We start from the raw sequence: 22445 nt of genomic DNA, 5'->3' as shown, positions 1-22445 counted from the left end.
GCAGAACTACTGCTTAATATGGAGGGTTGAAATCTGGGTTTCATCACAGTTTAAGCCTGTGAGTTCATATAAAATTTTAAAAGAAGAGGTATCAGAATGTAGCTTTGCTTCATTCCTGGATTATAAGCGACAAATGCCTAATGTTCTACAGCAGATTTACACTTTTTTTTTCCTTCATATAATTCCACAAACAGCAAAAACAGGCATTGGTCTACGGAACAGGCAGCCAGTTTTAATAACCTGTATAATTATCAAAAAATGGAGCAGTGAACTTGAAATATTGCAAAAACCTAGTTAAGAAGTAAACTTGATTAACATTTTAACCCTACCACATCTTTTCCCAGTCTTGTGTGACTGCTTTACAAGCTGTTTCTGTCGATCTCTGCATGGATGTGCATACCCAAACACTTGGTATCACACCAAGTGGTGTCACAAAGCAGCTACTTTAAAAAGATATGGCTGGTTTAGTGATTCAAACAGATGTACTTAATTAATAAAATTGTATCATATAATAGTTGCCTCGATCCCAAGGTATTCCTACATCTTGTCAAGCATTTCTTGAAGGATTTCCACACCCCTACATCCATTTGCAAATATATTCTGCATGCCTCTAATGCTCATGTTGTCAGAATAGATTCTAATGCATAAAAGTACACCAAGCATACTAAATTGAATTTTTCAAAACTAAATAAATTCAAGTTGATTGGAATGGGCTATTTTAAAACAGATGTTTACGATTGCAGTACAGCTCATGAAGGAATGGAGCAGCAATGATCGAACAGAACCAGAAAGGCCCAATTCTAAGTCCAAGGTATGAAAGTTCTAACATTTAGTCAGAATCCATCTTCTTACAATTTCTTGTAAATCAATTTCAAGATTTACTGGAACAAGATTCTTTACTTTCTTGTCTATGTGACACCCTTTAAGGAAAATGGCATCATATTTTTCAAGTCATCTTTTCTGATATTCAGCTCCTTCAATATCTATTCAGAGAACTTGTTTATACCTCCAGTCATTCTAATTGCCCTTTACTAAAACTTTTATTTTTTTTCTGAATCTGAAATGTATTTAAATATGTATTTATTTTCTGAAATTTTCTTAAATATAATAAGTATTTATTTTCTGAATTTCTCTTAAAAATAGACTAAGAATTCAAGATCTTACCAAAGCAAATTATAATGAAATAGTTATTTCCCATTATTGGGAAATATATTTCTCCTGATGCAACATTGCTTGGGGGGGGGGCACATATATTGAGTTTGCAGTCAACAACAACTACATATCAGCCAAGTAGTCCCCAACCTCTACCTGTGCATTTACTGTATTTTTCGGACTATAAGACGCACTGGTGTATAAGACGCACCAAGATTTCGAAGAGGTAAGTAAGAAAAAAAAAGTTTTTGCCCTCCCCGACCCCCAGGAGCACTCTGCATGCCTTCCAAACCCTCTGCGCACTCCATTTTTCGCAAAAATGGGGGTGGCTTTGCACCTCAGGCCTCCAGGAGCACTCTGCAGGCCTCTCAAACCCTCTGCACGCCCAGTATTTTGCAAAATGGGCCCTTTTTGCGAAAAATGGGGCATGTAGAGGGTTTGAGAGGCCTGCAGAGTGCCCCTGGAGCAGTGGTGGGTTGCCCCCGGTTCGCACCGGTTCTATAGAACCGGTAGTAAAACCGGAGGGAGGCTCTGTCCACTGACCCTGACGTCATCAGAAGTGATCTGCACATGCGCAGAAGCAAGGTGCGTGCCCGAGCGAAGCGAATGTGATCCCGTTGTGAACCGGTAGTAAAGGTAAGTAGAAACTACCCCTGTCCTGGGGGCTAGGGAGGGCAAAAACGGCCCCGTTTTTGTGAAAAACGAGCCAATTTTTCCCTGGGATGGGATGAGCAGGGCGGGGCTTTGGGAGGCCAAAAATGGCTGTTTTCGGTGTATAAGACGCACCAACATTTTCACCCTCTTTTTTTGGGGAGGGGGAAGTGTGTCTTATATTCTGAAAAATACAGTAAATTCTGCTTCGTAAATAAAGAACTTTCAACTTCTATTACTCTGAACCAAATCTTTTAATATTGTGGTTATTTTTAATTTAATTTCAATTCTAGTATTAACTATCCTCCTCAATATGGTTTCATCAGCAAATTTAATAAGAACTGTCTCCACTTTCATCTAACTATTAGTGAGAGAGAGAGAAAGAGGGGGGGAAGGGTTAGGCCAAACTATGTATCTTAATTTCATGACACCCATTCCACATTTAATTAGCTTGTTAATCAGCATATGATAAGATACTTTGTCAAATAATTTGTTCACATCAATATATTATGCATACAACATTTTCATACTCTGTTAAGGAAATTACTCAGTCAAAATTGGATCTGGCAAGATTTGTTCTTAACAAAAACGATAGTAACATGTGGATAATTACCACATGTTTTTCAAAGTGCTTACAGATCAATTGCTTTAATGTCTGTTCTAAAAATTTCCCAGCCATTGATGTCTGATTGACTCATCTATAGTTTGATAGATCCTCCTATTTCTAATTTTTTTGAGGTGGGGCAACATTTGCTTCCTGTCACCTGTCAAACACTCCAGGATTTCTTGAAAATATTACATATGGGCTTGAATACTGCATGAATAACTTTCATCTTTATTACAACATGTGGTTCCATGTTATCCGTCCGTCTGTCTTTATCTATTTATCTGTCTGTCTGTCTGTCTGATTTATATATTCAAAAAAGGCATTGCTTGGGATTGTTCTTAACTATTAACTTTTTCTAAATGACAGAGTGACATCTATTGCAAATAGTGGGTACCCAGTGATATAGGTTAAAGAGATGCTTAGTGTAACACTAAGGACATAGCACAACTAATGGGGAATGCAAAAATTGAGAAGTGAGGGAACCTGGAATTACAGAAATAGTAAATGAAATTATGCAAAAGAGAAATTGAACATTGGTGCTTGTTGTCAACATCTATTTCAATACACATAAAGGAAGACCCTATCCATGGACATCACCTAGCACTTAATTTAGGAATCACATATTCAGACCCGAAAAGATGGATTCTATTCAGCCTATACACATCTAGATACATACTGTGGTTCTGGCCATAGTGTCAACCGAACTTAGAAATTTAATGAGGGTACATATGCCAAAAACATTTAATCTGCAAGACACACATATAGAATATTTCAGTTTTTAATCATATATTGGCATATTTCTATTTGTTTTCTTTGTTATTTCTTTTGTTTTCTTTTAAATAGCTCGTATTCGATCCCAGAATTCCCTTGTTATTTGGTCAATCAAAAATTAACCATACTACAAGTGTGAGTATATAAACATACACCGATGTTTCATTTCTAATTCAAGCAAACCAGCATTTCATTATTTTAAAAGAGAAAAATATTTGCAGTTCTTCAGCTGAATCCAGCCACTTTCGTCTGTTCTACATATCTGTGGTCCATATTTTTTTAAATTTAATTTTTACAATAATTGTGACTGCAATATAACTTTTTGTATATTTAGCACTTTTCTTTATTCTCTGTGTTTCCCATTATGTTTTCTAACTTTTGCTAACACGATAAAAGTACGTTCCCTACAAAAAATGTTTCTATTGTAACAAGAATTATATTTCAAGGAATGCATGGGTAATACTAGTCTCATTAACTTCCTGAATCCATTCTGTTGTCTAATGTTCTAATTAATAGAGCCAGTTTATTACTACAACTATCACTCTTCCTGTCCCAAACATCCATACTTCAAAAAAGTTAGTTTTATTTCTACAGCACATAAAAAATTAACCTCTAAATGAATGAAATACTTTTTGAACATAACCACTCATTTGGGAACCTAGTTGTTTTTTTTTTCTTTCATTTGCTTTGGTCACAAATTTCACAATGACCACTTTGAAACACCCACTTGGTCGTTCAGGAATGAGCATTATGTTAATTATTATGCTACCATCACTAAAAATAAGGTACGGCAGTGCTTTTGAATTTTCTACATTGTTAACATGTTGTTCTTTATTTCACACTGCGTTCTTTAATTTTTTACGCGACTACTGAAATCTCTTGCAAATTTGCTACAAGTTTCCCCTTTGTTATTTAAGGGCACTAAAAAATAATACAAGAACATGCCACTCTTTCACTCTTCTTCCCCAAGTGAAATAAAAAATGCCCTTGCAGAATTTGAATTCAGCTGTAAAACAACTGGCATCAACCATATGTTCAGATAACTAATCACTCAACCAGAAAACAAATCAGGAAAAAAATAGTACACAAAGGGGGAAATGGGGTATTCTAATAAATATTTGCTTAACTAGCCACACACTAATCATGAAGCAACTGTTCTATTCAATCACACAAAGGTAACATTAACAATTATATCAACTTATTTAAGAGTAACTTGTAGTTTCAATTTCTGTCCAGAAGGACAATTTAAGAGGGAATTTAACTTCTCATTCTCAGTCAGCAGAGGAATACACCGGAGAGGAAAAGAGGATCTAAAAGCAGTGATCCAAACCACTGTGAAGTATATATTATTTAGAAAATACTGTATACTATAATTTAAAAGTACCTGTCAAGCATTATGTTCATTTTTGTAACGTGGAACACAGGATGGTCGGTTAGCCTAACTGGCCATAATGTTCTAGTAAGAAAATAAAAGTAAGAAAATGGCTACCTATGTTGGGAAATTTACTGTATTTGCCAAGCACAAGGTATCTAGATTTCTCAGCATGCTTTCCACAACCAATAACTGATTATATTCTGAGTTGTCTTCTTTATTTTGCACCATAGCTTACAAAAACTGAAAAGGATATCAATGTTCTATGTAGTTTTATTTATTTATTTATTTATTTATTGAATTTCTATACCGCCCTACTCCCGAAGGACTCAGGGCGGTGCACAGCCATGAAATAAAACACATAGATATACAAAATTTAAAATCGAATAAAATGAATTAAATAAATTTGGCTGAATTAATACCCATAATTTAAAATACCCATAATTTTAAAATACATTAAAAATTTAAAATTTACACTTAAAAGGGAGAAGATTTAGGCGAGGCCAGTTTTGATGCAGACAATAATATACCTGGAAATATTAAGGCTCTGCCATTCCATTTTGGGGGGGATAAGAAAGAATAGGTCATTAGAATTCTATACTAGTAGTTCTGGAAATTATTTTGAACATGAAATAAAGATCTGTATAAAGAATCGTCATATACAATTCCTTGAATAACAAAAAAAAAAAAATCCCTTCATTCTTATTGTAGTTATGAGTTGCAATGAGGGGTGGGATTGAAAAATGTTAGCAACTGGTTCTCTGCCCGGTTGCTGGGTGGGCATGGCCATGGGGGTGTGGCCTATTTGGCCTCCTGCACCACAGCGGAAAAGCATTTTTGCCCTCCCCGGGCCCCAGAGGCTTTTCTTGAGCCTCCGGGAGGGCGAAAACAGTCTCCCCTGGGCTCTGGAGGCCCTCTGGAGGCCGGAAACGGGCCTGTTTCAGGACTTCCTGAAGGCCTATTTTTTCACCCTCCCAGAGCCTTCACATGGGCCCTGCGCTTACCTGGCATCCAAGATGGGCCACGTGGAGACTCCTGGGAGGGGAGGGGCAGGGTAGGCGGGGTCAGCCAGTCCTTGCAACTACCGGTTCGGCAAACCAGATGTAAAATCAGCATCCAGTTTGCCTGAACTGGTCCGAATGTATGGAATACAACAGATGGCAGAATCAAGAAATAAATTAAAATCCCAAGTGGGAAACCTAAATATCTCTGATGATGACAAATCTGAAAACCTGAAAAGAAATGCCAGATCTATGGGTGACAACAGAAAGGAATATGCACTTCTATAAGACCCAATCTAACATGGCCACCTTTTTTAAAAAAACAAACTTACCCACCAGACTTCTTTTTTTCTTTTTGTTACTGGGTGTTTTTACTATCATTTATTATAAACCTGAAGATAGAGTCTATTTTTGTTGTTATAAATATTGGGGGGTGGCTTTTAGTTTGGGAGATAGAACAGAAATGTTTGAAATTTCTCTACTGCAAAAGGGGAACTTTCATTCCAGAACAATCTATTCTTTTAATTTTCTTAAAGGAAAATTAGTAATGAAGTAACTACTTTAAAACACAGCATATATTTTATTGATATGGAATCAAGTAATGATGATTAATACTTATTCAAGGCTTAAACAAAAACCCAGAAAAACTAAAGAACTAGTTCAAGAAACCAACAATAATGGAAATAAAGTTTATTCGCCATTATGAGTGAGCGGGTTTTGGCTACTTACAAAAGAAGCAAATTTCCTGAATGGTTTTTGGCATGGTAGCTTATTTGAGCATCATTCAATCTGAACATTTTATTCACTGGACCACTTACAAATATATTCAAAAATAATTCCAAATATGTTACCATGTTAATGTATAATTCTCAAAATAAACTTGTATTATTAGCATAATGGTAAATTTTGAGAATTATATTTTAAATGACTTTTTATAATCGAAAAAACAAGCTCACCATTTCACCCAAATGAACTTAAACTAACATGTCTTTTCTATAAACTTGATTGTATAAATCTTGTGTATAAAAAGTGCAAGTAATCACCCCCACAGAATAATTTTATCCTGAATAAGGAAAATTAAATTACTTCACATGTGTTTTATAATACATTCTTGTTAAATTTCTAAAAATGCAAATAGTTTCCACAATTCAAAACCCCATAAGTATTTTATTCATATAAAATTTTATTCATATTTCCAATCAAAACCAGCTTTTACTATTATAGTTGTCTAGTTACTGTTATAATTTTGGTGTCAATAAAAATCTTTATGACTTTTCCAAAAAGTTTTCCATTCTAACCAATTTCTACTCAAAAAACAAATTCTCTCTAAAGATCAAACATTATTCTCTCTAGCATGCAATTTTAATATATCTACAACTGCTTGTCCTAAACCTTAACAATTATTTGCTATAAAATACTAAAAAGTGCTTTAGCATAGCAAAATAATATACATAACACAAAGTTTTTTTGCGTAACAAAGGGCTACAAAATGAACTGCTGTCATAACTGTCTTGTTACATCAATTACCAGAATAATTTTAGCATTATCAACTATAAAAGTTTAAGTAATAATTCTGACGGTGGGGAGAGTGCGGGGAGTGACAATGGAGCAGAATGACAGGAAACCTCTACCATCTCACCATATCAATTCTCAAGGATAGGGTCTGTACTCAGGATTCTATAAGGATAATAACTAATTTGCCTTACAAAACGGTCATTAACACTGAGTCATTAACCTTGGTAAAGCATCAATACAATAATTCATCAATACCAGCTCACATAGATTTCATACATCAAAACTAATCATCCCAAAGCCAAATGATTCTTTGGTTTAGCAGAAGCAGCCTTGGTTTCCTGCATATTTGCTCACATGTAATTAAATGCAATTACACTGCAAAACTACAGCTAAATCCCTGAGAGTTTGATAATGAATGCTGCTTACAGAATGTGACAAACTTAAAAATCAAACAAAAAGGCAAAAAAAAAAATAGTTTCAAAACTGCTATATGAGTTTTAACTTTAACTCAACTTAATGTAAATGTCTAACATTGCACAATGGTTCAGTGGTTGAGGGAGTTTAAATAAAGATGTCATGCTACGATTTTATTTTATTTTTTATATTATGAATAATAATATCATCACAACGGTTACTTGAAAACAACACTGAATGAATATGCTGTGAGGTGAGAAAAGCATAATGGAATTCGACATGGCATTTGTACAGATGGAATTTTGGAAATTATTATAATCACATGGGTTTAAATAGAATGCATATTGGTTTGGCTCAAACTGCAAATGGTAGAGTCGTTCACTATACTTGCTTGATACTTTTTGAAAAAGGAATCTTTGTACTACAATCTCCTGGATAAAAATCTTGGCATCACTGTATACCAATGTATTTACATTGTTGTCAATCTTGCAGAATGTAATTCTAACCTATTTCTACAATACAGCTAATTGTAGTTGTGTATATTTATATCATTTTCCCAAAGTCCTATTTTATGAAAATGTAAAGGAGAGGACAACTGTTTTCACAATATTAGGACTCATTAGGCCCCTAGGCAATTACAGATTTCCTTCATATAGAAATTACTGGCTTGAGTACAAACATTTGTTGAATACAGGAAGTCCCCAGGTATGAACCTCTGAATTACAAACAACCAAGTACAAATGGGCTTCTTATAGTACTCAAAATGGTGGACAACCAACCACAATGAAATCTAATTCAAGGGAAAAAAGCAGGTGCACTGAACAAGAAGAAGCTATGGCTGAATGGTGTAGGATCATCTACTTTCCTTCATTGCATTTCCAAGTCCAGCTCCCTCCTTGGCTTGTGCTTTGCACACCTTCCTGCTTGCATATACACAATTCCCACTTCTGCTTGGAGTCTGCACACAGTCTGGCCTATTTTCAGCAGTTCATAATAAGACATTTGATTAAATAACTTAATCAGTTATTTAATCCAGTTTAAATGCAAATTTGGTTTGAGGACAGAGTTAGAAACAGAACTTGTCCTTAATGTAGGAAATTGCTTTAACCAAAAGGAATTGCAGAACATTTCAGTAACTCCTCCAAACATCTTGATGGCCTCAGCTGGTGGTCAGTAGGGGCCATTTGATTTAATAAATAAATATACCTTGTTTTATGTAATTAAAGACTTAATTCCGGAGAGTTTAATTTTCTTTCAGCTATCCAACAGGCTATTATTACAGTTTCAAAAGTATTTTCTATGCAACAACTGAAAAATCAGGTGATGTAGTACAAAAATGGCAGGTAAAATTTGCAAAATATTCACTGTGCTAGAGCAAAAAGAAAAATGCTGTGCTAGAGCAAAAAGAAAAAAAACAAAAACTGAACAGCAGTAGAAGAGAAAAAAGGCCAGCAAAAAACAAAATACCAAAATGCCTAAATTCTTGCATTATATAATCAACAATGGGAGCAGCATTCTTTGAGCATGCATTCCAAATTGGAGAAAAGATTCCTGCCGAATTTGACTTCTAGAAACTTTCATATGAAGATGTAGGTAGGACCAGACACAGATGTGTGAATCTCAGAAACTGCAAAGAAGAATTTAAACTCCATAGTTTAGCTTAATAATTCTGCCATTCTATAAACAAAACCATAAACACATAATTATTAATGGGAGACATATCTTCTCAAATCACAGTAATATTCGGGAATTATCCTTTCCTAATTATGTTTTGCAATATTAAAGATGCAATTAGCAAGGCAGCAAAAGATAAAGTTAATACTGATTTTTTAAAAGCTCTTAATGTTACAAATTTGATAATGGGACCAAATTTAAAAATTGATTAATATGAATGTATGTATTTCTTAAGTAAATGTACAATAGAAGATAGGTTTTATTTGCATTTTCAGATAATAATGTCTAGTTAAAGACCTCATTTTAGACTAAAAGCCAACAATAAAAATAATAGATTTTCCACAATTAATTAACAGTAAGGACTTCTAATTGATATCTTAATTAGACTTCATAATTAATGGAAATGTTATACTAACTAAAATGAATTCCTATGAGCCATTAACCCATCTGTGCTTTAACAGCAGAAATAATAGTAATAACAGTAAGATTCTGACAGCATTTTGTATCTTAGACTCTAAGTTATGTTTACTATATTGGGATTTAGTACTACTTATATATTAAATTTGGCATTTAATATTGATAATAAACATAAATCATCTAAGAAAAATTATTTATGTGATAAAAGTTGTAATGCAGTTCTTATTTATTTGAGAATATCCCATCATGGTCCAAGACACTTTGGGCTTAGAATGTGGTTTATTTTTAGTTTGAAAAAATAAATGTAAAAATTTATGCTTGATGATAACTTTCTTGAGAAGCAAATATTTGTCATGCATAGCTGCCAGAATATCCAAATCAGAATTAATAGGGTACTCTGTTCTTTAGTCATATGTGTGTTCCAGAAGGTGGTGCTGGGAGACTATTCTTCAACCATTATTATTTTTGCTTTAGGGAATAAAGTTCTTCTATTTTCATTAAAAAATTAAATATTTTTTCAAAGCTATCCATCATTACTGATACAGTATTAGTTTGTAGTTCTCGTTAGATCAACCTTCAAATTGTACATAGTGACTAAATTCCAGCTCTATGTAAGTAAGCAATACACCTATTTTTGGACTCAAGGATATAAGAAATGGTGGATCATCTATTTTAGAAAAAAAAAGTTTTTTAATTGAAAGTAGAAGATAACAACTATGAAGTTGTTTTGGATATAACATTTGTCTAGAATCACATGAAAATGTATCAACAACTCTGGTTACTTCATTCAGAACTAGATAGGAATTTGCCATAGTATTTCAGGCAGACTTTGACTTATAGTCATCAACTTAGTGATTATTCAAAGTTTCAACAGTTGTGTTCCCCCCCTCCTCAATCCTGTGACCAGGCACACAGCATCTGGGCCACATTTATGGCCGTTTGCAGCATCCCACAGTCACAGCATTTACTATGAAAATGGGACTTACTTCTTAAGGTCATTTGCTTAACAATAACCACAAAAAAGGTCATAAAATTGGGACAGCCACATGAGCTGCTTTACCACCATCATGAATTAAAACTGATGGACATGCTCCATTATGGTCATGTCCATCACAGTTGTTACAGGTCTACCTGTCCATGATTTGGCAACTTCTAAACAGGACTTAAATTAAATTATTAAATCATGCTGAATGTGGAGCTACGTAAAATAGATTAAATTAAAATATTGCTGACTAAGATAGTACATAAAGCACATATTATTAATTTTGTGAGAATTCTAATGAGTTTTACATCGCTTCCAAACCAAATAAAAGAGCCTTGGTAGTACAGTGGTTTAATGCACCCTGTTATTAACACAGCTGCCTGCAATTTCTGCAGGTTCGAATCTTACCAGGCTCAAGGTTGACTCAGCCTTCCATCCTTTCTAAGGTAGGTTAAATGAGGACCCAGTTTGTGGGGGCAATAAGCTGACTTTGTATAAATATACAAAAGTATGAAGGCTATTGCTTAACGCATTGTAAGCTGCCCTGAGTCTCCGGAGAAGGGCGGCATATAAATCAAATTAAAAAAAATAAAATAAAAATGCTGGTCTTAAATTTGTAAAGTCCTAAATAATGTGGATTCAAAATGCTTGATAGAATGCTTCTATGGAAGGAGATGTAATAGATATCAAGTCATCCTTTCTCAATTTCCTGAACCTAGATCTCCTTTCTGAAGGATAGATGTTGCCTGTCTCAGTCTGCATACTTGGTTCTAATAAGAGAATAGAAACTTTGTACTGCTGATTTTTAAATGGTTGTTTATATTATTGCTTGTAAATTTTGGTTAGTCTTCTGTTATACTTTTATAGACATTGTTTTTTGCCGTGTTTGTACTTTAATGTGAAAAATGCAAAGTTGAAAAGCAGCTTAGAAACTAAACTGTATCAATCAAAATCTTCTTGAAATGAAAGCAACACAAAAAAATGATTTTTTTCAGAAACTTGTACGCGGGACAAAAAAAATAGGAATCAAACTCTGCAATAAAGTGTACATTATACTTCAGATATTATACAGTTCATACATGCAATATGTGGACGTTATTATAAGAAGGCAGTTGTAACCAAGTCTTTTGTAAATCACTTCTCTGGTTTAAAAATTGCATTATTGCCACGCTAAAAACATGTCTGAACTGACACATAACCATGTGCAATTGTTCTTATCAAACTAACCACTTCATCTTCTTTTTTAAATACAGTTCACTGCTACCTTTCTCCACCACTTCAAACACTTGCCAAATATACTCAGAATACTGAAAAGCAGTATGCAATTCAAAAGACTTTATGTAAATAGCAAACTATAAATAGGCTTGCATGCTCTTTTTGTGTGTGTTTACATTAGCACATTCTTGACTTCTCCCTGAATCAAGCACTTCAGACTTATTTTATGCACAGTAACTGCCATAAATGGCTATAAGTTAGATACAAAGGAAGATCTAGCAGACTTTAGACAAAAAAGTAGGAAAAGGTACATGTTCAACCAGCTCCCTTCATTCAATACACAAAGCAAAGATTCAGAATAGTTCCCAGTTCAGAAAAAGAAATCCTAGCATGTTCTGATCCCATGTAGCTATGCGTGCTCATCTATATATCATTCCAAAATCAGCTAATGATCCAAAAAGCACTAAGGGTTTGAATATGGCCACAAGTAGCCATCCACCTTTTATATGGTCAAATGATAACAAAATGCTGAAGGTTTTTTTTAAAAATTATATTACAAGATTCAATCTGGGCAAAACAAATGCAAGCATCCAATCTGAAACGTGTTACAGAAAAATTCATCCCACGACTATTCATCCCAAGACCATATTATTGGCTGTTACAGTACCTGGCTGGTTTGTGGACTGGACGGGTCATAAGAATAATTCTTCAAAGTATCCTGAGGATTCAGGTGAGGAGGATATCGGATAGTTGGGTGAGAGAAATAGCTAGATGGGGCAGGAGGAAGAATAGCTTGTGGTGGAAATGGCAATGGTGAAGGTGGAGGTGGAGTTCTAGTTGAGATGACTAGAGAGAAAGAAGAACACAAGTTATTTAGTATCTTTTTTATAATAAAATTCAGCACATAAGACAGTAGAGAAAAATCTAAATCAAACAATACAAAATTGTTTATTTTCTTTCCATCCATCCCATTTTTAACCTACAACCTTTTGAACCACTAGTCCTTCATACTCGAAGTGTCTCAGGAGATAGTTATTTCTTTAGTGATGCAATTTTGCTTTATTGTGCATATTTACTCTATTGTGCATACTTCTGCATAGAGCATTGCATTTCAGAAAATATATTTCAGTTATCAAATACAATCTAAAACTAAGGTAAATCAATAAAATTAAAACTATAAAACTTTTTTTTTATTGAAAGTTAAGAGACATAGTCTGAAGAAGCAGCAAATGATCCAACAATACTTTCCGCTATACCCTAGCTAAATGCATGTGAAAGGGTGGGAGGGTGGGGAATAATTACTAAGCAATAACACCATGAATAATTAGCAACCCATTGTGAAAATGCTAATGAATGTTCAATTTAAGGGCCTGGGAAAATCTTTCACCCAAGATCTCTCTGAACAAAAAGGCTATCATATCCCATACAGATTTTTTCCCTTGCATTTCTCTACCATGCAATTGTGTACTAAATCTAAAAACACTCAGCAAAGTCCTCAGCAATAAAGGGAGTTAGTACTTCAGAGATGGGAGATACATTATAATTCAATCATTAATATCATTTCATTTATATATAAGATATATTGTGTGATAAAAACATAAACAAGAAATGGGAAGAAAAAAAATGAACAAATATTATGATGTTGCTATTGTCATATGGGGACAATAAATATATAGCTATAGCTTTAACTAATTAAATTAATATACCATCCATCTTTATTTATTTATTTTATTTTATTTTATATTGGATTTCTATACCGCCCTTCTCCCTGAGGACTCACTCTGCAAAGCAATGCATTACCTACAGTGTAGCTTTACAACCATATTTCATACAAATTATTATTTATTTTTCGAATATATTTCTCTGGTATGATGAGTGGTATCTTCACTGCTTCTAGCTTTAATATTATACAAATCATTTTATCTCTATCATTACTTAGGCCTGGGATGACTCTGACCAGGGCCTAAAAGCAATATATTCTAAATACAAATTCTGCCTTATAAAATACTTGTTTCAAATGAACTTGAGGCTAATGCAGAATGTATTGTAGAATGCAGAATGCATTTTTTATGTTCCACTTTCATCTACTTTTTTCCTCTTGGCTAAATTGTTTTTATAATTCATTCAAAGGTAAAAAGTAACCTTAGTTTCTCCTTTTATCCCCACAACAATAAAGTTGGGGCAAGAGAGTGAGTGACTGACCCCAAATCCCCAGTAAGTGGGTCAAGTGGGGAGTAGGATTAGGTCTGTCCCGCTCTTATCCAATGCTTAAACCTCTGTGCTGGAGGAGATCCTTTTCACAATGGCAATTATGGGCTTGGCCAAAAAACTTTCGCTCAATCAAAAAGACGCTGAAAATCTGAAGTTCAGATGCCTTCAAGCATTACATTGCTAAACAACATTTCAGCTGCAGGGGCTTCCATAAAATCTAAAAATAAAAGGACAAATTCTTCTTAAATTATATTTGGGACCTGCCATTGATTTGAGTAAGCAAATGGTAACAAAAACCTTAGCATAAGGCTAGGGAAATTCAAATTGACTGGCCAATGAAAATCCACTCCTCTCATAAACATGACTGTGGGGAAAATTCAGTATCAGAAGAGCCCTTGATATAAGGGCTATAATGATGTCACTTCAGTTCACAGAAAGGCCTTCCTATTATTTAACTACCTCTTAAATGATACGTTTACACAGCTGAAAATTTGAAGTTTTAAAAAAGACTTTCATTAAAGTACACTATAAGCTGTCAATTTTATTTTATTTATTTATTTATTTTATTTATTTAATTTGTATACCGCCCTACTCCCGAAGGACTCAGGGCGGTGAACAGCCAAACAGTAAAAATACATAAATACAAAATTTAAAAACAAAGTAAAATCGAATTAAACAAATTTGGCCCAAAACATATTAAAACCCCAATCATTTAAAAAACCAATTTAAAATTTGCGTAATTAAAAAGAGGGAAAAAGATTAGGCCAGGCCCGCCTGGTGGAATAAAAAGGTCTTAAGAGCGCGGCTGAAGGTGCGCAGATCCGGGATCCTCCGTATCTCCGGGGGGAGCTCGTTCCAGATCGTAGGTGCCTCCACAGAGAAGGCTCTCCCCCTAGGGGCCGCCAGTCGACATTGTTTGGCTGACGGCACCCGGAGGTCTTATTCCTTTTCCACACATACCGAAGGAAAAAAAACCCAAACTGTTTTCTTGAAGTATCAACATACACCAATGACACTACATTCTTTTATTAAAAATAAGTTATGTCCCTAGACATTTTAAAAAGGACTAAAATCAACTGTGGCAAAATAAAAATCTCAAATAAAATGCTTTTTACGTTTTTACAAATAACAATGTCTAGCTAAAGTTTAAGGATTTCCAGTCGAGGGCCAACAAATAATAGATAATCTTCACTATACTAAACTGTTTGAGACCATCATACTTGATAGATCTTCCTGAGTAAGCAAAAAAGAATCGAGCTTTATCATTATAAAATTCCACATTTATTTCATGCGGTTACAGAAGCAATGTTATCAATACCATATGTTTATCCAACTGCATGAACTAATAGTTCCCAAATAAACTAAATAAGGGAGGCAATGTGGAAGAGGAGGAAGGAAATTAAATAGATTCATCTTATAAAGTGAGCTCTAGGAGATGGCTACACCACACCACCCCCACTCATTCTTTGCCCTAATAGTAGCCACATAGCTACTTCATTGAAACAAAATATCTGGAAAGGCTTGAAAACATGATTTGCCACCTAGGCTGGGAATTAGGTAACATGGGTAAAAATCCAGTGGTGGGATTCAGCCAGTTCGCACCACTTCGGGAGGACCGGTTGTTAACTTTCTGAGCAGTTTGGCAAACTGGTTGTTGGAAGAAATCATTAGGGCAGAGAACCGGTTGTTAAATTATTTGAATCCCACCACTGTATAAATCCTACTGATTAGCTGCATTGCTAGTGAAATTGAATGTGCTTTCCTTTAGATTATGCTTTTTTAAATGATTCTTAATGATTTTGTTGTTTTTAATGGTTTTTGTTGTTACTTTTCTGGTGATTTTGTTGTTTTGGTATTAACTCTGTATGCTATTCAGAGTCCCATATATTAGATGGGCAGCTATAAAAATATACTAAATAAAGATATAAATGAAATAATTACTGACAGTATCTTGCTGGTCTGACACTGAACATCAAATTAAAATTGTTGGGTAAAGAATTTAGTTGTAGGCTGCCTTCATGTTTTACAATCACTATGATAAAAATATAATTTATAAATTTGATAGTAAATAATAAAGCAACCTATCAGAGAAATTTTAAATAGTCACCAGGTGCAAAATCTTGCTTGAGCTATCCCAATAAAAATGCTACATGGGGTTATTTTATTCCAAGTTCAAAATATAATTTTGCTGCTCAGGTTTGATAATGAAGGCAGGTCTTTTTTCTATCCACAAAGCTTTTAAAATGTTACAACTCTAAAAGGACAAATATAGTGTTTCACTATGACTGAAATAAATTAAAAAATGAGTGTTTCTTAGCCAATGCTCAATCTTTTATCCTATATAGTTCACTTAATACAACAAATTCTACCACTTTTGTGCATTCTCCCAAAATCTGCTTAAATAGCTATGTAACTTTTTGGGGGTATAGACCAATGACTGTAAACGCACTGCCAAACTGCTCTCCAGTTAGGAAGCTAATCTGCCTTTCTATCAGGGGTGAAATGTAAAATTTGTTACTACCGGTTCTATGGGCGTGGCTTGGTGTGGGGGGGGTAATGTGGCTGGGTGGGTGTGGCCAACTTTTTTTTTTTTAACTTTTCAAAGCATTTTTTCTAATGCTTTGAAAAGCCTCTGCTGATCAGGGAACTCAGCTGGGATCGTCAGAGAGGCATTTTTAAAAATATCTCTCTGCCGATCAGGAAACTCAGCTGGGATCGTCAGAGAGGCTTTTTAAAAAATACCTCTCTGCCGATCAGACAACTCAGCTGGGATCGTCAGAGACTTTTCAAAGCATTTTTTTACCACCTCTTCGGCCAAGAGGTTGCAGAAAAAAATGCTTTGAAAAGCCTCTGACTATCCCAGCTGAGCCACGCGATCATCAGAGGCTTTTTTTTTTTACTTTTAAAAGCATTTTTTCGTCAGAAGAGGTTGTAGAAAAAATGCTTTTAAAAGTTAAAAAAAAAAAAAAAGCCTCCTGCAGCTCAGCTGGGCATGGTGGGGAGGGGGGGCGCAGGGATTTTTGCTACCAGTTCTCCGAACCACCCGCCGTCATCGCTACCGGATCGGGCGATCTGGTCCGAACCGGGAGCATTTCACCCCTGCTTTCTATAGCTTGAATCCATTATTCTATATCCTTCACAAAATGTGAAAGATCTTGAACTTCTGTGATGTGACATCTTTCAGGTATTTAAAGCATGCTACCATGGCCTCTTCAGCTGTCTTTTTCTAATGCTAAAGATAACAACTCCCCCCCCCCCATCAACTTCACTGAACCTGTTTCAACTTCAATGAATCCCTGTTATGCCCCAAACTGAACACAATTCACAAGGTGGAACCTCAAAAGTACCATTAGTTCACAATGTAGTGATTAAATAACTGGCTGGAATGACTTCCTGTGCATTTATCACACCTGTGTAAAAGACTGAGTCAGACTCAAAGTATCGGAATGACTATGGAAAGCCCCAAACATGACTAGAACTTTGTCCAATATATCAGTTTCGTAGGAATTTAAGAGCTGCAGGGTAGGTTTAGCTTTTAATGAGCCAAAGCTTACTGTCTTACCAGAGACAACTGTCCTCCTTTCCACAAAACACCAGGCTCTACATTGGTGTTTAAAAGCCAGTTTTTTTATGTTGCCCCTCCCCAGCTTCCTTTAATCATCTGTATTTTAACGGCTTATTTTTATTTATTTATGTATTTATTCATTGTGAGGAGTGTTGATTACTGCCAACTGCATAAACACGTCCCTGCAGTTTTCTTAGCAAGTGGTTTGCCATTGCTAACTTCCTAGAATTGAGCAAAAGTGACTGGCCCACTGTCACCCAGTTCACTTTGGGTCCAAGACAGGACTAGACTTCACAGTCTCCTAATGTTAAGGCATTAGGTTTCTAGCCTAATGCCTTAACCACATCAAACTTGTTCAACGTTTTTTTATTGTACTATTTTTCTGATTATTCACAAAGTTTTTAATGACAAATATATTAAAAAAAACCTTTAATAAATAACAATGCCCAAAACTCTTATTCAAACCTTACATGTATTCCCAGAATATCATAGGAATTTCATTTAAGTGTCTGTTAAAAAGAGAATCATCATGTACTAATCTCAGTGCACATGTAATAGTGATATATCTATCTACGTATCAATTCATAACTAAAATGATTGTCCTGTTTGAGATTATACATCTCATGATCTAAATAAAACACCTCTGGATGTGATAGAATGGATGTTTCTCCAAAAATGAGATATTGTTTACATTTGCTAAAGAAATACAGTTCAATTGTCCAAGCCTCCTGCTCATAGGATAATCTGGTATAATTTTGAGTTAAGTGCTGAATTAACGTTATGTTTACCCAACTTTCCTGCATTTTTTGCATTCTGAAAGATAAACATTAAGGCATTTTCTATCACTTTTGTTTCCTCACCACTGTGTGCAACTCCTGGGATTCCTGGATGATGATGCTGGAAAGTCAGTCTTGGCGAAGAATCCTGGGGAGATGTAGTGCTAAACAAAGGCTTTTCAGGTTTCTTCATTGTAGGAGAAGACATATCTGCAATGGCATACAACACAACATGTCCATTAACCCTAACATCACAATCATGATTCTAGATAATTGCTTATGCTCTTTTAGCAGTAACAGTTCCTAGGTTAGTGACTAAAATGCACTGCATTAGAAAACAGTAAAGGGTATGCATTACTTTAGATGAACACTTATAGGCTTCTTCTAGTAACCATCAAATAAAATCCTAAGACATAAGAGATGTTATCACCATATTTCTTATGGGGTCATTATGTAAGATTTGCACGCCTCATATTTGCAATAAAATCACACACACACACACACGTTTTAACAAATGCATATCTACATCAGCAATTCCACGGTTAGGGACAACTACTTTTTAATATATATCTGTATTTATTTCACAAAGGCAGTATAATTTTCCTCTCCTTTACACATAATCCTACAAATGTTATATATAATCAGTATAGTTCAGTTGACATGGTCTCAATTTTTTTTTACCTTACACGTTTAATATCGCACCGTTATATAGATAGGACAGCATTAAATGAAGAGCTGGACTTGAGTAGAAATATTTAAGAAGACATAAAAATCGTATGTGAGAAGACTACACTATTTATTTTTATTTATTTATTAATTATATTTCTATACCGCCTTTCTTCCGTAGGACTCAAGGCGGTGTACAGTCAAGAAAAATATAGACACACAAACATCATAAAATTGCTAATTAAAATTATTACTTAGTTTGGCCAATTAAATAAAACCCAGAATTAGATAACATTTTAAAAAACCATTCACATGTTCATATGTTTAGCCCCGCCTGTTGGAACATCAGGGTCTTGAGGGCACGGCGGAAAGCACGGAGATCAGGGATATTCCGTATCTCTGGGGGCAGTTCATTCCAAAGGGTTGGAGCCCTCACAGAGAAGGCCCTCCCCTGGGAGTCGCCAGTCGGCATAATTTGACTGACAGTACCCTGAGTAGTCCCTCCCTGTGAGAACGAACTGGTCGGTGGGAGGCTATTGGTGGCAAAAGACAGTCTCGTAGGTACCCAGGTCCTAAGCCATGGAGCGCTTTAAAGGTGGTGACTAATACCTTGAATCGCACCCAGAAGACCACTGGGAGCCAGTGCAGCTCGCGCAGGAGAGGTGTTATATGGGCACAACGAGCTGCACTCATAATCACCCGCGCGGCTACATTCTGGACCAGCTGGAGCCTCCGGATGCTCTTCAAGGGGAGCCCCATGTAGAGAGCATTACAGTAGTCCATACGGAAGGTGACTAGGGCATGAGTGACTGTGCGCAAGGCATCCCGATCCAGAAAGGGACGCAACTGGTGGATCAGGCAAACCTGATAAAAGGTCCCCCTAGCCACGGCCATCATGTGCTCTTCTAAAGATAGCCGTGAATCCAGGAGGACACCCAAGTTGCGAGCCCTCTCTGTGGGGAGTAAGATCTCATCCCCAATTGTCAGTGATGGTACTAGCTGACTATACCGGGACGCCGGAAGCCACAGCCACTAGGTCTTGGAGGGGTTGAGTCTGAGCTTGTTTCTCCCCATCACTAGATAGGATAGTGACTGAAACAGACAGAGAGCATAGATCAATGAATACTAGCAAAAGTAGGAATAAATAAGCTTGGTCTCAGCAACGTGTGTGTGTGTGTGTGTGTGTGTGTGTGTGTGTGTGTGTGTGTGTATTTCTTTAAAACATTTAACAGGATGATGCCAAAAAATAGTATTTAACTGAGTTATCCTCATTTATTTATAATAATTATACAATTTTTTCCAAATATTTTCTTCTCAATAATGCAGATTTTGATGAGCCAAATTTTCTGTTAAGTTTTTACCGAGTTTGCAATAACTGTAATTTGATTCCAGATCTTCTCCATTTTAGAGAAGAAAAAGATGTCTACAGTCAGAACTTTCAGAAGTACAAGTTCTATTTGTACAGCAAGTTTGAATAGTGATTCCTAGAATCTGAACATTGTAATTTATAATTTCTCTTGGTTTACTGTACTTCCTTACTTAATTTCATTTCCAGTTTTCACTTCATATTAATTAAAGACTGTTTCATTGATTGATTGATTGATTGATTGATTGAATTTATTTACATAGCCACTCATTTCGCAATATCAACTCAAGGCAATTTACAACAGGATTATTCTGAGGTTTGCCAAAGATCATTTAAGAAGATTACAGATCCCTCAGAAAAAGTGAAAATGCAAGTTACTAAGAAACATCTCAATCACTATTACAAAGACTGCTTAACCATTCGTTACTGTTTAGTTCTTTAAGTAACCAAAAATTATAAATGACATAAATAAAACTATTTCTCCAAAGTAATTTTCTTTGAGGTGATTTTTTCTTTTTAGCAATAGCAATAGCACTTAGACTTATATACCACTCCATAGTGCTTTTAGAGCCCTCTCTAAGTGGTTTACAGAGTCAGTATATTGCCCCCAACAATCTGGGTCCTCATTTTACCCACCTCGGAAGGATGGAAGGCTGAGTCAACCTTGAGCCGGTGAGATTTGAACTGCCGAACTGCAGCTAGCAGTCAGCTGAAGTAGCTTGCAGTACTGCACCACCTTGGCTCTTTTAAATTAACAAATAGAGAGAAAGGATTTCAGAAACAGGGGGCATACATATTTAATTCTCTATTCATCTATGAAGCATGCTGGCTGCCTCAGTCAAATCAAGTCTAGCCTTCTATTTTTCTTTCTCTTCCTGCCTAATCCATCTGTCAGAGCTTCTCTAAAGTTAACGGAATTGCCTCAATGAAATATATTTTCTCCTGACAGCCAGTTTAGTCTAGTGGTTAAAATATTGCATTAGGAGGAGGAATTTGGATTCTACTTCTGTCTTAAGCTTGGAAGTCAAGTGGGTGACCTTGCGCTAGACACACTCTATTTCAGCCCTAAGAAGAAGGCAATGGCCAACTACTTCCGAAACACATAGCAGAAAAACTGCAGGAACTTTCCCATTAAGCCAAGATTGACACAAAGGCCCCCAAAAATCGTCTAACTCATACTAAATAAATTGAATGTACTATTTATTTTCCAAATAAATATCTTTCTCATTTTCTTAAAGCCCATTTTATAAGAAGCTACTTGAAAAGATTTAACTATTGGCTTTTCATATAATGATTCTTTCATGATTGTGAGTGTGAGATTACGAAGAACCCAGGCTGAGATTAAAGTCCTAAGAGGTTGTTGTGGCGCTTGATAGGCACAACACATCCAAATTCCCACCTTGAAGATAAAAAGCTCTAAAAATCAATGAATTTGCTCCTGCTGTGTGCTGTGAGCCCAAAAAGAGTTCAGAGGGTTTGCTTCTTCCAATTTAAACAGCAGCCCACTGACATTTTCAAGCAGAAGCTTAGTAATTTTTTTTCCTTAGTCTCACCAATTTTTTCTGTTAAAAAAATGTACTGTAGCAGCAATGTGGAAAAAGGCATAGGTTGGTCAACAAACTTCAGACTCTAGTACTGCCTTGTACATTTAGGTACAGACCAACCACTATAGAATTTATATAATGTAATTTCAAAAAAGAAAAAAGAAGCATATAAAACATTGATTTCTAAATGAAAAAAGGAAACAAACAATACAGAAGTTACTGACAGTGAAAACTTGTATTAAAGACTAAACTGACAGAACTGGTAATACTATTAGCATTACTATGTTCATAATATCTCATCATTAAACAACTTTTGAAAAAAAAGAATTGAAAGATACAAAGATACAAAATTATTTTCCATGTTAAATATGAATAGAAGTTCACAATTAGTAAAGTCTTGTTTACAGACACGTTAATTGTCAATCAATAAACCTAGTGAGAGTCCTGTGTTTCTTCAAAAGGTAAAGTAAATCATTTTAAGTGAGGTTTATTGTCTTGGGAAAATAACTAACTTAAATAAATGTTTCACGGAGGGAGACAGGAAAT

The 22445-nt window shown here is 35.3% G+C and overlaps 1 protein-coding gene across 5 annotated transcripts in view; it reads right to left on the bottom strand.

The window, feature by feature from the left end:
* Positions 1-22445, bottom strand: part of NFIB (nuclear factor I B) — a 223769-nt gene that overhangs the window by 36452 nt on the left and 164872 nt on the right. For all 5 annotated transcript variants that reach the window (XM_070938595.1, XM_070938596.1, XM_070938598.1 and 2 more), the window contains exons 7-8: positions 18408-18533; positions 12439-12617 (exon numbers count right to left, since the gene is read on the bottom strand). In XM_070938595.1, the coding sequence (XP_070794696.1) occupies positions 12439-12617; positions 18408-18533 (305 nt within the window). The remainder of the gene's footprint in view (positions 1-12438; positions 12618-18407; positions 18534-22445) is intronic.

This window comes from Pituophis catenifer, unplaced genomic scaffold, assembly GCF_029215685.1.
Source record: "Pituophis catenifer annectens isolate HBS135680 unplaced genomic scaffold, rPitCat1.0.hap2 SCAF_2, whole genome shotgun sequence".
NCBI classification, from domain to species: Eukaryota; Metazoa; Chordata; class Lepidosauria; order Squamata; family Colubridae; genus Pituophis; species Pituophis catenifer.
The sequence above is the reverse complement of the archived record's forward strand: the minus strand, read 5'-3'. Positions and strand labels throughout refer to the sequence as shown.